We start from the raw sequence: 13746 nt of genomic DNA, 5'->3' as shown, positions 1-13746 counted from the left end.
GTGTGTGTGTGTGTGTGTGTGTGTGTGTATGTATGTGTGGGGCAGAGGCAGGGGCTGGATGATGATGACCGTTTTGTCTTAGTCAAGAGAATTCACTCGAGATTTGAGTCGGTGTGAAGCTCTGCCTTTCAAGCCTCTCTGTATTTTACTATGCTATACGGCAAAGACAGTTAATCGGAGGGAGAGAGATGAAGCTGGGTCAGCGCACCCATCAAGTCTTCACAAAGCACAATTTCTGCTCATTCACAGTTTTATCTTGAAAAGGCCTGTCCCGAAGCTGGCTCATCTCTCGCTCACTCCCATAGGAGTGAAGACCAAAAAGTTAACTTACAGGAAGTAATCACGTCCATTGAACTTCCAATGCGGGAGGAAAGAACGGATTGTTCCAGAACTGTGAAAGTCCCCGAAGTGCAACACTGTTCTCTTCAGCATACACACTGACACACTACCAGCAACATCTTTAACATTCAGTAGATGCATAATAAGTTCAGTACCCACCGGTCAGTCTCTTTGCTGAACTGGCCTCTTCCCACGTCGTTGACGGCACACAGGCGGAACTGGTAAGAGCGCGCTGGGATGAGGCCACCAACAGTGACCCCGGTAGACTCGGGTTCAATGTTGGCCAGCAGCACCGTCCAAGGAGCATCTGAGGCGGAGAAGACACACATAATAGACAGAGCTGTGAGCAACAGCAAGTGAACGGTAATTGACCTTGTGAGAACATTCTTAAGATAAATCTATTCAGCACTTAGAAAATTTCAATTTTATGTTATTTCTGACTATTGTTGCACACCATAGTTTCATTTTCAGTAATAATATTGCAGCTGCTGATACAAATGCAAGTCATTTATTTTGTGTACACTCCCTCTAAATATAAGATTGAAATTCAGTTATCCAGAAAACAGATCCCATCTGCATACTCAGATTCATTTTCCTCTTAATGAGTTGTCATCTTCTCAGTAGCCTGAGCTTCAATAAGAAATGGCTGAACAATTTACTCTCGATAGGTGAACACATTCTCACTTCTTTGATTTGATCAAACAAGAAGAAGACAAGAGGATTTGGCATCAACAACATTTGGTTCCCCTGATTATTATCAAGAAAGCGCACAGGTGAGGCAATTGAGTTATACTGATTGCAGATGGTAAGAGACAATGCAACTTCCAATTTTAGGGAGACGATGGAAATGTAATATAATAAGAAGGGCAGCAAATTATTGTTTCCAGGGAGCATAAAGTAACAATATTGCCTTTAAAATGACTAACTAGAAACAATAAATGCACCAGTTTTTACCAACATGCTTTGTCAATGGGGACAGTGGTGCATTCATGATGGGAAATCACACTGAACCACTCACTGTTTTCTGAGACCTCCAGGATATAGCGGATCAGGGGGCTGTTGCCATCAAAGGCCTGGGCCCATGTGAGGTTGATGGCCCTTTTCTCTGTGGTACCCAGAACTGCTATTGGGTTTTCTGGAGCATGGGGCAGTTGCCTGTTTGTACATATGAGAGGTACAAAGTGATGAAGAGAAGTAGAATCAAAGAGAGGCAGCAAATAACAGAATCAAACAGCCAAACCCAGAGCCTTGCATTGTAAATATTAGAGGATTTGATTCATTAGAGAGGAGAGCGCTGATAAACAGTGGGGAAAACATCCATTCATCATGTCTCGGTGGGACGTAAATAAGACCAAAAAAAATGCAGATGGTAAGATAAGACAGGAGAGACATTAGGCAAATTTGCAGACCTGACACGAAGGTGGGCATTGCGGGAGTCATTGCCACCCACTGAGGTCACCCTGCAGGTGTATGTTCCGATGTCACCCGACCACGTTTGGGAGATGTGCAGGGTCCCGTCGGGATCCTGCCGCAGGCGGGGGGACGAGCTCACATCAATCACAGAGCCACTCTTCTCCCACATGTACCTTGAGGTATGTACACATGTATGTAAGAGTAGTACACACATACACCAGGGTGTGCACACACACACACATACACACACACACACACACACACACACACACACACACACACACACACACACACACACACACACACACACTCACACACACACACACACACACACACACACTCACACACTGTGTATATCTGAGAATTGTGACAGTAAATCTGTTTGCTTTGCATCAGTTCATACAGCAAAACACAGAAGGTGCTGACACTGGTGAAAAGCTTTGTGAGGCTGATGGGAAAGTGATTTGAATCTTAAAACCATTTCTCTCTGTCATACATACAGTACAAAACTTCTCCTCCATGCATTTCTCTCTTTGTCATATACCCAACTACACATATGCCCCCCCCCCACACACACACACACTTATACTCACAAGCACACACCAGGAGCTCCTGTGATTAATTGCGACTGTTCGGGCTTTCCAGCTAATCTCCTCTGTATTGCGTTTAATTAAAGGCGCTGTCTGAAGTTATTACTCTGTTTACATATTCATCTGTTTACCATGCAATCTGATCAATGCCGTGGGCCCACAGGTGACAGGCACTCTAATCACTGGGCTCCACAGACATCATTTCACTCCCTCTGAGACAGATGCATGTGTGCACACTCTATCATGATCAAGACTGTCTGAAGAGTGGGGAGAAGCGATGGATTAATTCCTCAATCAGATTCTAAGAGTTTCAAAATCTTCCCATAGGAGGTCGCATAAGGGTGGATAAACACTAAAAGAACTCTCACAGATTTCATAAACTAATTAAGTAAACATTGATACCCAAGCTTGTTTTCAAGCCTTGGGTTGCATAGAGAAATATCTAGCAGAAAGTACGTGATGACAGACAAACTAGTATGCAATGAAAAAAATAAAATCTATTGCAAGTGGATGTTGTCATTACCTCACAGTAACACTGGGGTCATGGGTCACACCACAGTTCATAACAGCCTTGGTCCCTTTAATGACACTCTGGTCTTGTGGCGGTTTAGTGATGCGAGTACGTGCTGCAAACACACAGAGGTTGTTATTCAGAGGCATTGTTCGAGCAGCGGACTGAACAGAGCTTAGTGGAATTGGTCTCATCTTTCACTTAATGTATTTCTGAAACTGGGTGAATGAGACCACATTTCTAATGGGTGGAGTATTATTCAAGGCTTTCAAGGACTGATGATGTGAATTTATGCACAGAAAATGAGTGCACGCATGAGTCATTAGACAATATATTCAGAATATCTGGAGAATGACCTCCAGCAGCCAGGTACTTTCTGCATCTATAAGAAAGTCATGGATAAAAAAAGAAAAATGTTTATATTTATTTCTTTATTTACTTCCAGAGGTTTAGCTTGGACTCGTAGTTTGCAGGATTTTCCACTTGTGCTGGGCAATGTAGAAAATGAGGATACATGGGTTTGCAGACGCTGCAAGCAGGGGAGTATCCAGTTTCTGAATTGCTTACCCCAGACAACTAGGTCAGCTGAAGCTTCATCAATGCCCCTGGAGTTACTGGCCATGCAGGTGTAGGTACCAGCATCAGACAGGTGAGAGGGACTGATTAGCAGGCTGCCTGACTCCAGCAGGGTGAACCTGGGCAGCTGGACCGACCCACTGGCCAAGACACGTTCACCTGCAAGGAAGGGTGGAATGATTGATGGCATGGGATAGAGGACAGGGAAAAAAAAGATTAAGGTATCGGAGAAATGTCAGGAAAAAACAAACAGGAGGGAATAGCAATGAAGCAAAAGTAAAGCTTTAATTTCGAGAGAAAATGCATACTGTGTGTCCTTTCCAGAGGTCTCATTTACTTTGACAAGCCCAAATGCAGCATAATAAACCCCCCATCTCAGAACCTCACGCTGTTAACCCACGCACCTTTCTGCCAGGTGATGGCTGGCCGTGGGGCTCCTGAGGTCTCACAATGCAGAATGACTGACATGCTGTCAATCACGGCACTGTCGGAGGGGCCAGCGGTGATGTTGGGAGCGATACCTGAGAGGGGGCACAAAGGCACACAAAATCAGGTAAGACAGAGGTGATAATGAGAGACATAAACAGCTTTCACCCTAATAAAGCAGATGCCAGCTGAGAGCTTAATAGACTTGACAAAAGCGGCTGTCAGGTATTATTCTCAGGGACAGTTCTGAGAATCTGACATCTCTCTGCTTCTCCTGCACCTTCTCTGATTCAAAAAAAGCCAATAATTGCCCAAGCATCCAAGGTGACAAATCTGTCAATGTGAAAAGATATATAGATAGATGGGTGTAGGAGGCAAGACAGAGAGAGTGAGAAAAGAGGATTAGAAAGAACAGAGGAGTGGATTTAGAAAAAAAGGGAGTGAACAGAGAGGCAAAGATGAGCAGAATTAAGAAGCAGACGTGTAGATAGCTTTGAAATATTTTCAAGGGGACATACTAGTAACAGCTAGGTAGGTGTTCGTCTGGATCTCTCCTGCGAGATTGCGGGCAAAGCACTGAAACATCCCTGTGTCATCTGGCAGGAGACCGTTGATCTGTAGGCTGCCTCCTACCAACACCCTATACCTGGGGATCTTTACCGGGCTGATGGGCACTGCATCTTTATACCACACTATGTCTGGCTGCGGCGTGCCTGCAGAGGAAGCAGAGGGTTAATTCATTTTTTTGTCATTGTGACCCTGTTTTGTTCTGATTCTGTTTTTTTATTCATACTTTCTTGCTCTTTCACACATGCAATAGCACAAAGAAAAACAAACGCCACTGACCCCGTGCCTGGCAGGGGATATCGACCACCTTCTCCATTTCTGCACTGATGTGAGTTGGCGGCTCTTTTACAAACAGAGGATATTCTGTTTCAAAGAAGAAAAAGCATAAAACATTGCCCTCATTTAAGCCTTTAAGAACGACTCACGGATCATCTGTGCTTTTGTATCTCTACCCTTCTGTTGAATGAGCATTTGCAACACTCTAGATATCATCATCAACTCAATTACTGAAATATAAAATGGCAACAAAATGTTCTCTCAACATAGGGGTTAGCATGTTGCTGCAATATTTGGATAATTTTGGCTCAGCTACTCTGTGGAAGGTTAAAATGTAAGTTGTGGGTTATTTACCCAGCACATGCAGGAAGGCCCCAGCAGTGACTGATGGGACGCTGCTACTGCGAAGTGACGCCTCACACTCGTAATAGCCGCTATCGCTGACTGCAGGCAAACTGATGACCAATCTACGGCCGAAATCTCGGATCCCCGTATTGACCACTACCCCGTCTTTCCTCCAAGTAACACTCATTTTGACGAGCGGTCTGGTGGAGAAAAAGATGAAAAGAAAAGCAAGAGATAGGGAGCGTAGTTTAATGCTTTTAATACAGATTTTTATTCCGTTTCAAGGTTACAGAGCACTGAGAGAGCAATGGGATACATCTGTCATTCTGATTAAGTCTTTGAATTGGAGATAATAGTCAGGATTCAGCCCTGAGATTGTACGAGATAGGAAGAACAGAGTGAAGCCTTGAATCAAAGGGAAGAATGGAGAAGAGGTAAAATGAGAGATGTACAAAATACTTTTTTATCATGTTCAAACAAAGGGTTTCCAGACTCATTTGAATCACAAAATATCAGATGTGGAGGCGAGAGAAGGTGGAGGTGTTTTGATAATGTGTCTGTTTGTGTTGTATTTGTCTTTTCCTCCGTATCCATGCATGTCTGTGTTAGTACCTTGCATTAGCAACACATTCCATGATAGCCTCGTTTCTTCCCATGGTTACACTGGTATTCTTGGGGGGGATAATGATCGAGGGGGCGATGGGGTCAGCAGGTCCTCCCACATCTATCACACACACAGAAACAAATGGACGTAGATATTAGAAGTAAAAAAAAATGAAAAAATCTATAAACTACTGTATATGCAGACCTCATATTAAGCCTGTACTATAGCAAACAGGTAGCCAGCCTGCTATCACCCAACTATTAACAGCCCTGTCTTTACTTTAGATTTTTTTTCTAGTGCACACAACATTTCCTGCAGCACGATGTTAGCCCAGGTGTTAGAAGCCATTATGTAGCATAATTGAGACAAACACAAAAGGCGATTAAATGCAGCACCATCACTCACAGGTTTCACGGAGCCTCCAGCCAACCATCGATTCACTGCCCTCAATCAGTGATCTCTCTCTGAATCTGATCTCATTTTCCCTCACCTCCCCAGAGTACGGGCCTGTGCACTTGTATGTGTTTGAGCGATTGCGCGTTTACGTATTAATTTACGGCATGCACTGTGTGCATGTGTGTTGCCCATGTGTTTCCACGCACAGATTTTCATGGCAACATCAGGTTAATAGGGCACGTAATCACATTTTTATTATCATTATTGTTATTTTGTGCCACCTTATTGTGTCCCAAAATAACACACCCTTTCAAGGTACATTTCTGTAGCGGTATAATGACAAAGCTTCCCGTCCAAACACTGCCTAAATGCAGGCACAGCCCTCCTGATGGGTTATTGCCATTTGGTTCTGCTCCCCATTTGATTGCTTCGCTCAAGTCTCCAGCTCTTCAGCTGTACAATATGAAAAATCATAATTTTGGTTGCATTACAATTTTACAAACCCAGATGGCTATAAAAATACAATTTACCATTTGAAATTTGATTGTTGGCTGGGTTCCCATAGCAGAAATTCTTGTTTAGGCAGTAACAAGCCACACTAAAAAAGTTGTGCTTTTAGCTGATCAAGATGCTATTAGCTATGATTTTACAGCTTAGGGCAGCAGAGAAGGAAAAGAATAACAAGTCAAATGAATCTGCTGTTGACATTTAGCTGGCATATTTAAAGAATGCATTTAACAAGACATTTGAATTAACAACAAAGCATAATTAAAGTCAGATTGCAAAGATAATTCCATAGCAGCACACAGTGTAAAGAACACGTAAGTGGTGGACCCTGACCAGGAAATGCATTGTCATGATGTCTGGTAGACAAAAGAATCAAATTGGGTTTTGTAGCAAGCATTCAGGACGGGTAGACAGGCAAATACCAGCAACATTTGTCCGTTTCAAAAGAAAATATTTGGAGGCAAAGGATTACCTGTTTACTGAAAGGTAAATAGATCAATTTTGCGATTTTACAGCTGACTTAAAGGTTTTAGAATGTATTTATATTGTAATATATTGTAATTATAGTGGTACAAGCATCATCTTGAGGGCATTATTGACATTATCATTTATTTGCATACTGAAGACCAATCAATTCATGTAGAACAGCTTGTTGTCAAGTAATCAGAAGAGTCAACATATTGAAAAGAAGAAATGAAACAGGGTGCAAGGACTTACCAAAGTCCAAAGGATTTAAAAGGAAAACATTTAAATCAATTGTGTCAGAATTTACTGGCTAAAATGTAAGATTACAGCTCTTTGGCAGATCTAAGTCATTTTTGTTTCCTAATTAATGGGTGAGATTATGTGGAAAGTTTGATTGTTGTGGGTCTTATCTTCTTTGAGATCCTGATACATTTAAAGAGAAGAATTAGATGTAGAGAGAGGAGGAGCAGGAGAAGAATCAGTTGATGGAGAGGAGAAAAAAAGAAGAACAATATTCATCTTTCACCAAAAAGAGCAAGAGATAAAGAATGTAGTCACAGATGGGTAGTGGTATAAACCACATAAATAATACTATTATAAATCTATGCATGATTCATTGATTGTAACTGTTGATGGTGTCATGTTAAAGCTCTTTTGTGAAATTCCCCTTTTAAATAGAGTGATTGTATTACACTTTAAATCTATTTAAGGTTTATCAAATGTGTTACGGTTTTGTGTAAATTTACAAACTAAACAGGTTTGTCTGAGATTTGTATCCATGCTTGCCAATGACACAATGAAAACTGGGAATCCATTAGACTAGCCAAATAACTCATTTTATTTTCCGGAAGACATGACTGGTTCCTTGGCAGAGATTAATTAATGTATTGCAGTTTATAAACTCTCAGTGTTGAGAATACCTCAAGTGTGTAATCTTCTAATTAAACGAGAAAAGTAAACAACGTGGTGACCTGCATAGCAAATTCTTGATACTAATGTCATCATATTGTTGACATCTGTCTGTGTCCAAAGACAATTGTAAACCAAAGTCAACTGTAATGTATTTCACACTCTAAAGAAGAGAACAAAAAGCTAAATGTCTACCCACTTAGCCAATGTCAGTTTGCCTTTAACGATTAGACTCAGCTCTGTCTCATTTGTATGCTGCTCCCTTTGGAACAACACAATCCCTCTACTGCATATTTTTCCATCTTTTCCAATCTCCACAGATTTGCTAAAATGAACAAATGCAGCTGTAAAAACCTTATTGACTTTCAGATGCAAAATATGGTTGTGTGATCCGCAAGGTCAGATTCAGTGATATCTGGTCCCCACAGATTGCTGTGTCATGCGTATTGAGCACTGAATTACAAACACTGTATTCACAATATGATGAGTAGATGCTGGAGCGAGCAAGTGGTTGATATTAAAAATGTTCATCTCAACATGAGAGCAGGTTAAAATCCTTATTCGATGGTATAAATAATCCAAATCACAAAACTGTGATAAATGCGGTATAAAATATTATCACAAATGTTATCTTCCGTTTTTAAAATACATTTAGTAGCTCCTTAAAATGTCTGGTTGTAGTAGAGAGACTGATTTTGTCTAGATGAAAGTAAGTAACAGTATGTGGGAGAATTTGAGTGACTTTGTTCAGATGATAGAGGGTAAACGTAGGTGGGAGGATAGAGAAGCTTCAGCTTCAGCTAAACTCTAATAATTTGACATGTAATCTGGTTTGCATGAGCAATTCCAAACTTTATTTGAAGTTGTGAGCATGTATACGTGAGGCCGAGCTTCTAATCTGATGTGTGTGTTTGTGCGTGTGTGTGTGCATGTTTAATCATCCCCAGTTTGCTCAGTGCCATTTTCATAAATCGGCGTTTTGTGAGGAGCGATTAAACTGAAGGTCCACTTAATGGGCCCGTACATCCAGCCAGTCAGAGAATCGCTGCTGGAGCTCTACCTAACACATACCTCATGACTGTAATTCACTGCTTGAAGCCAGAGGTCAGAGAGGGACTGCAGAGCAAGAGGACAACTATTGTAGGTAATGGGTATGAACGTTGAAATGTTGGCGAGAGAGAAGAAGGAACGTCAGAAATCAGTAATATAATTAAAGAATGTGCCAGTAGAGGGCGCTATCTCTGTTTTCTCTGGTCTAAGGCTTAACCACCTGTTGTGTAGCTGCTGTGTTGAGTTAATCTGTGTTGAGCAGAAAAATATTATGAGGAGTGAAAAATTTTTTCTACTCCATTTTCATCTGCAACAACCTGTTAATGCAGTCTGCTGATGACACGCACAATCTGCTAGTGAGGTACGGTTCGCTAAGTGGGCGAGGAAGCCTGTTGCTTAAATGTGTGGGGATGCACGTGCACCTGCATGAGTACATACTCTCCACTGTGAGTGTGATGGGCTGACTGGTTTTGTTCTCCCCATTCTTGTCATTGACCGCCTGGGCGTAGTAGCGTCCCGCATCAGGTGCCACAGTAGACAGGATGACCAGCGTGTTGTCCAGGGTGATGGCACTATAAGTAAATATTCATCCGCACACACACAATAGTGTAACTTTTACTTTTAAGGACATTGCATTGCCTTACATGCATTCCCATGGCACTCACTTAATCTCAACTATACCCTCATGAAGACACAAACAGCTTCATGTAGTCAAATCAAATTGGTGTCACCAATTTGGCTCCCAATTAATCTGACATCCCCAGTCAACTGGTGTGCCTTACAAAATGTGCCCCCAAACATACGCTAAACCGCTCACACATACACACATTAACAAGCGCACAAACACACTCATATCATTAAACCAGAGAGTAGTTGCTTCTACCAGTCAATAAATCCTAAGGGTAAACTGACACACAAACATGCATGCATGCACGCACATACACACTGACTCATAATTTATGTCTTAAAAGGAGCACACAAAACCAATTTTTATGAGCACTTCCATCTACAAGGTACTGCAGTGTCTTAAATGAATAGTTCAGAATGTCCCTTATTATGTTCTACTCTCTGTGTCTGCAGTACTTGGGTATTAACACAGTAACTCAGGGGTTTAAGATAAGTGAGGCTGGTCTTGTGATATACTTAATACATCCAGAAAGGAACTGGTCCTACAATAGCTCTGAGCAACAGATAAACCTATTGATTAGTGATTTATTTTAAGCTATATTTTAAGATGTAAGCCACCATCAAAGCCAATCTTTGTTCAACTGCCCCATGTGTATATACTGTAGATGAATAATTGCAAAAGACAGCACATGAGGTCCAGAATTTAGTCAGGTGTTGCATAAGTATCAAGTTAGCTTGGCTTAGTTCCGTGGAGTGTTTTTTGAGTAACAGTTACAGTAATTATAATAAGATACACAGAATACAAGAAAATGGATGGACAATTGTAAAAACTTCATAGGCCTACTAGCAAATTGCTTGAAAAACACCAAGCTATTACATTTAAAAAAATATTCCTTTTTGTGCCTCAAGAATGGCTGAATGTTGGTTAGGCAAATGAACTCAAAGGTTTCAGGGGGTCCCATTAAATGAGAGCTGACGCTAAGCACGCAACCATATCTGCCAGCATCTGCCTGATCGGTGCAGTATAAACATGCAGACTCCCGGACAATTAAGAGCCGTGGGTTTCACAGAGTCAACAGACACTTACACAAACCCACAAACACCAACATACAAACACGCCTGTGAATATCAATGTGGCCTGACACAAAGCGAGCAAACAAGCGGTAAATGCAGAGTGTCCCGTCAGTGGCTCTCATTGTCACAGAGCAAAGCTTTACCACATCACTTCTGATAAGAAGCAGCCACATAGTAACCAGCTCTGTAATTGGTTAAAACATGGAAGGGGTTGATATTTTTCTAACAATTTCCCTATGTGCTTGTTCTGCCTTTCTTAGGAGCCCTGCAGGTAGAGGGCACACACACCAATCCATTCTTCAAGCATGCAACTTGGGGTGAAAGGTTTTCATGTCAGCTACAACATGGTAGTTACTATATTATACATGAGGAAGTGTTTCTGAGGAGTTGTGGACTGCCTACCTCTATTTGTCTGGATGAGAAAAATTGTTTTTAAGTGATTAACTTTATATTGTCTCTTCAGGAAAAAAGCTAACACATACACACACACTCATGCTCGGAGCATTGCCCATATAATACAGATATACATACAGTTATCCATATACTGTAACTCCCACTGTGCACATTTGGACTCAAAGAGAGTCTAACCACGGCCGCATATACACACACACCCTCCTACACAAAAATACAATCAGGGGTGTGCGCTGTCAGTCAAACACATCATCAATTGAAACCTTTTGTCCAATTGTGTCTAATTGGTTCCCCTGCTGCCTGCTCTATCTGTACCCTTCAATCATTCTGCCTGCAAAGTCAATAGGGGCGATATAATAACCCGCTTTATCATTGAGAGGTGATTCAATGATGAACACAGGGCCGGCACCAACATTTGTTCATCTACTACTACAACTACCCCTACTCTGCTCAACTTCACTCATGTTGTGTGTGTTGGGGGGATTGGAGAAAATCTGTGAAAAGTATTGAACTTCTTGGAGTTCTCTGAAGTGAAAGATATTCTACTTCAGCAGCTCAGCATTCACCAATATTTCAAATATGAGTGTATATGAGACAAATGCGCAGAAACACACACACAAGAGTCACATGCACACGCTCTCTACTCGTACAAAGGTAGACTTACATACGGCTGCTGGAGGGAATCTTACGTCCATCTCTGAACCACGTGATCTGTGGCCTGGGGAAGCTGTGTATCCGCGGTGCATGGATGAGAGCACCCTCACCCTGGGATACAGTTTGAGACCGTTCGCCCTCCACAAAACCACCCATATCTAGCAGGCATAAAGAGAAGAGTGTAAGAAAATAAGACAAAGAAAATGAGCAAAAGAGGAACATTAATACTAGGCGAGAAATGTGGGAAATGCCAGCAAGATGAAAAAGAAGAATTGTCATTATTTCCACATTATGTACCTTTTACAAACGCTAAGCTCCTTTCCTCCACATACTGTGAATGACAACCCTTTAACAAAAACAGTGTCCTCCCCTTACTCAACCAGATGTATGGAAAAAAACTTGCACTTACAGGCAACCTGCACTTCAGTGCTGCACTGCATTAAAGCACCCACTCGATTTCTCACAATGCAGCGATAGTGGCCAGCGTGCAATCGGTCCAGCGAGGGGATCAGGTACCTAATGGGCACACACAACACAAAGTGCCATTAATCATCATCAGCATGACAGACAGCGACATTTGCTTTTATTTCCCACACACAATATGCTAAATTAATTGAGATGATACAGTTTAAATGGCATTCCACTTAGCCATTAGACATATATGTTCTAAATTAAGAATATAACACGGCAGCAATAAAGTGTGATTAAGTGCTGATGTACAGATGGACAGTAGATGATGAACTAAGGAAAGAAGAATGTAATATTAAAGCCAGCTGTAGAGTGAACAGCAAAGATAGTTTCTGACTGACTGGCAGGACTCACAAAACCCTATTGTTATCCTGTATCTTCAGTCAGTTGAATCAAATCATACGAGCACTTCTTACCTGTCACTCCTGGGCATTCCTGATGTGCATTCATGTTAAATGGTTTGAGTGAAATGCTAGGTAGATAATCCCAGAGCTGAGTCCCCTTTAATTGGTTTGCTACAGCCACTTAGGAGTGCAGAGTCGGCCCCTTCCAAGCACTGCAATTCAGAGTGTGTGTGTGTGTGTGTGTGTGTGTGTGTGTGTGTGTGTGTGTGTGTGTGCGGTGTTTGTTGGTGGGTGGGGGGGGTCTGATTAAATGGATTCCAGTTCTCCTCTTTGATCAGGGCTGGTGAAGAATAACAAGCAGAGGGGTGCAAAGTAGACCCAGAGACTAAGCCACGTGAGAGCACAGCCAAATACTGAGGAAAGACAGAAGAAGACGAAGAAGACGAGGGTGAGAAGAGGAGAGAGAGGATGTTAGAGGGGAAGTGAGACATGGGAAAGGATGTGCAGGGAGGGGAGGAGGGGTGTAGCCACTAGCCAGTGATAGCAATCAGACAATGCCACCTGAGAGAATCTGTCCATGTCTTGGGGACTAGCCAGAGTATGAGTAGAGAGTAAAGAAAACAGGGCTAGAATCAGATAGAAACTGACTTTCACTGTGGACTACAACTGTGACTTGTGAACACACATGCAGACAACAAACATACAGTACATGGGCAAATGAGCACACTGACGCATACATAGTTGAATTCTTCGACATTGTGTTCATCTTATTACTGACAGATCAAAGTAGCTCACCCACACAGCACAATCTGATGAAAGATATGCATTGGTATGTAGCACCATGCCAAATTTGTTTATATATTGTTCTATTTGTAATTCTATTAACAAAAATATATGGGCTGGTTCAATTATCCCTGGTATATAATAACTTTTGGATAAATATAGAGAAGCATATCATTTGAGAAATGTATACTGCTGTAAGTAGCCCTTAACCTCTCAAGTGTTTTTCTTCTTTATTGGATGCGGCCAGGTGTCAATTTTGTTACTTGCCTATCAGTGCCAATCAGAGAGGAGTCTTGTAACCTACAAGGTTTTTTGAGGCGGCAGGAACGAGAAACAGATGATCTATTATTATATTATGAGTATATAGTTTAGTTTACTCAATGAATTGTATGTATGTATTTCTTCTCACAT

At 41.7% G+C, this 13746-nt stretch overlaps 1 protein-coding gene across 2 annotated transcripts in view; it reads right to left on the bottom strand.

Annotated features, from left to right (window-relative positions):
* Positions 1–13746, bottom strand: part of sdk2a (sidekick cell adhesion molecule 2a) — an 87158-nt gene that overhangs the window by 23780 nt on the left and 49632 nt on the right. For both annotated transcript variants that reach the window (XM_032537158.1, XM_032537159.1), the window contains exons 3-15: positions 12150–12256; positions 11751–11898; positions 9413–9546; positions 5656–5767; positions 5053–5243; positions 4702–4785; positions 4374–4568; positions 3834–3950; positions 3421–3588; positions 2866–2968; positions 1749–1925; positions 1358–1494; positions 499–646 (exon numbers count right to left, since the gene is read on the bottom strand). In XM_032537158.1, the coding sequence (XP_032393049.1) occupies positions 499–646; positions 1358–1494; positions 1749–1925; positions 2866–2968; positions 3421–3588; positions 3834–3950; positions 4374–4568; positions 4702–4785; positions 5053–5243; positions 5656–5767; positions 9413–9546; positions 11751–11898; positions 12150–12256 (1821 nt within the window). The remainder of the gene's footprint in view (positions 1–498; positions 647–1357; positions 1495–1748; positions 1926–2865; positions 2969–3420; positions 3589–3833; positions 3951–4373; positions 4569–4701; positions 4786–5052; positions 5244–5655; positions 5768–9412; positions 9547–11750; positions 11899–12149; positions 12257–13746) is intronic.

Source organism: Etheostoma spectabile, chromosome 15, assembly GCF_008692095.1.
Source record: "Etheostoma spectabile isolate EspeVRDwgs_2016 chromosome 15, UIUC_Espe_1.0, whole genome shotgun sequence".
Lineage (NCBI taxonomy): Eukaryota > Metazoa > Chordata > Actinopteri > Perciformes > Percidae > Etheostoma > Etheostoma spectabile.
This window is presented reverse-complemented; position numbering and strand designations above follow the sequence as displayed.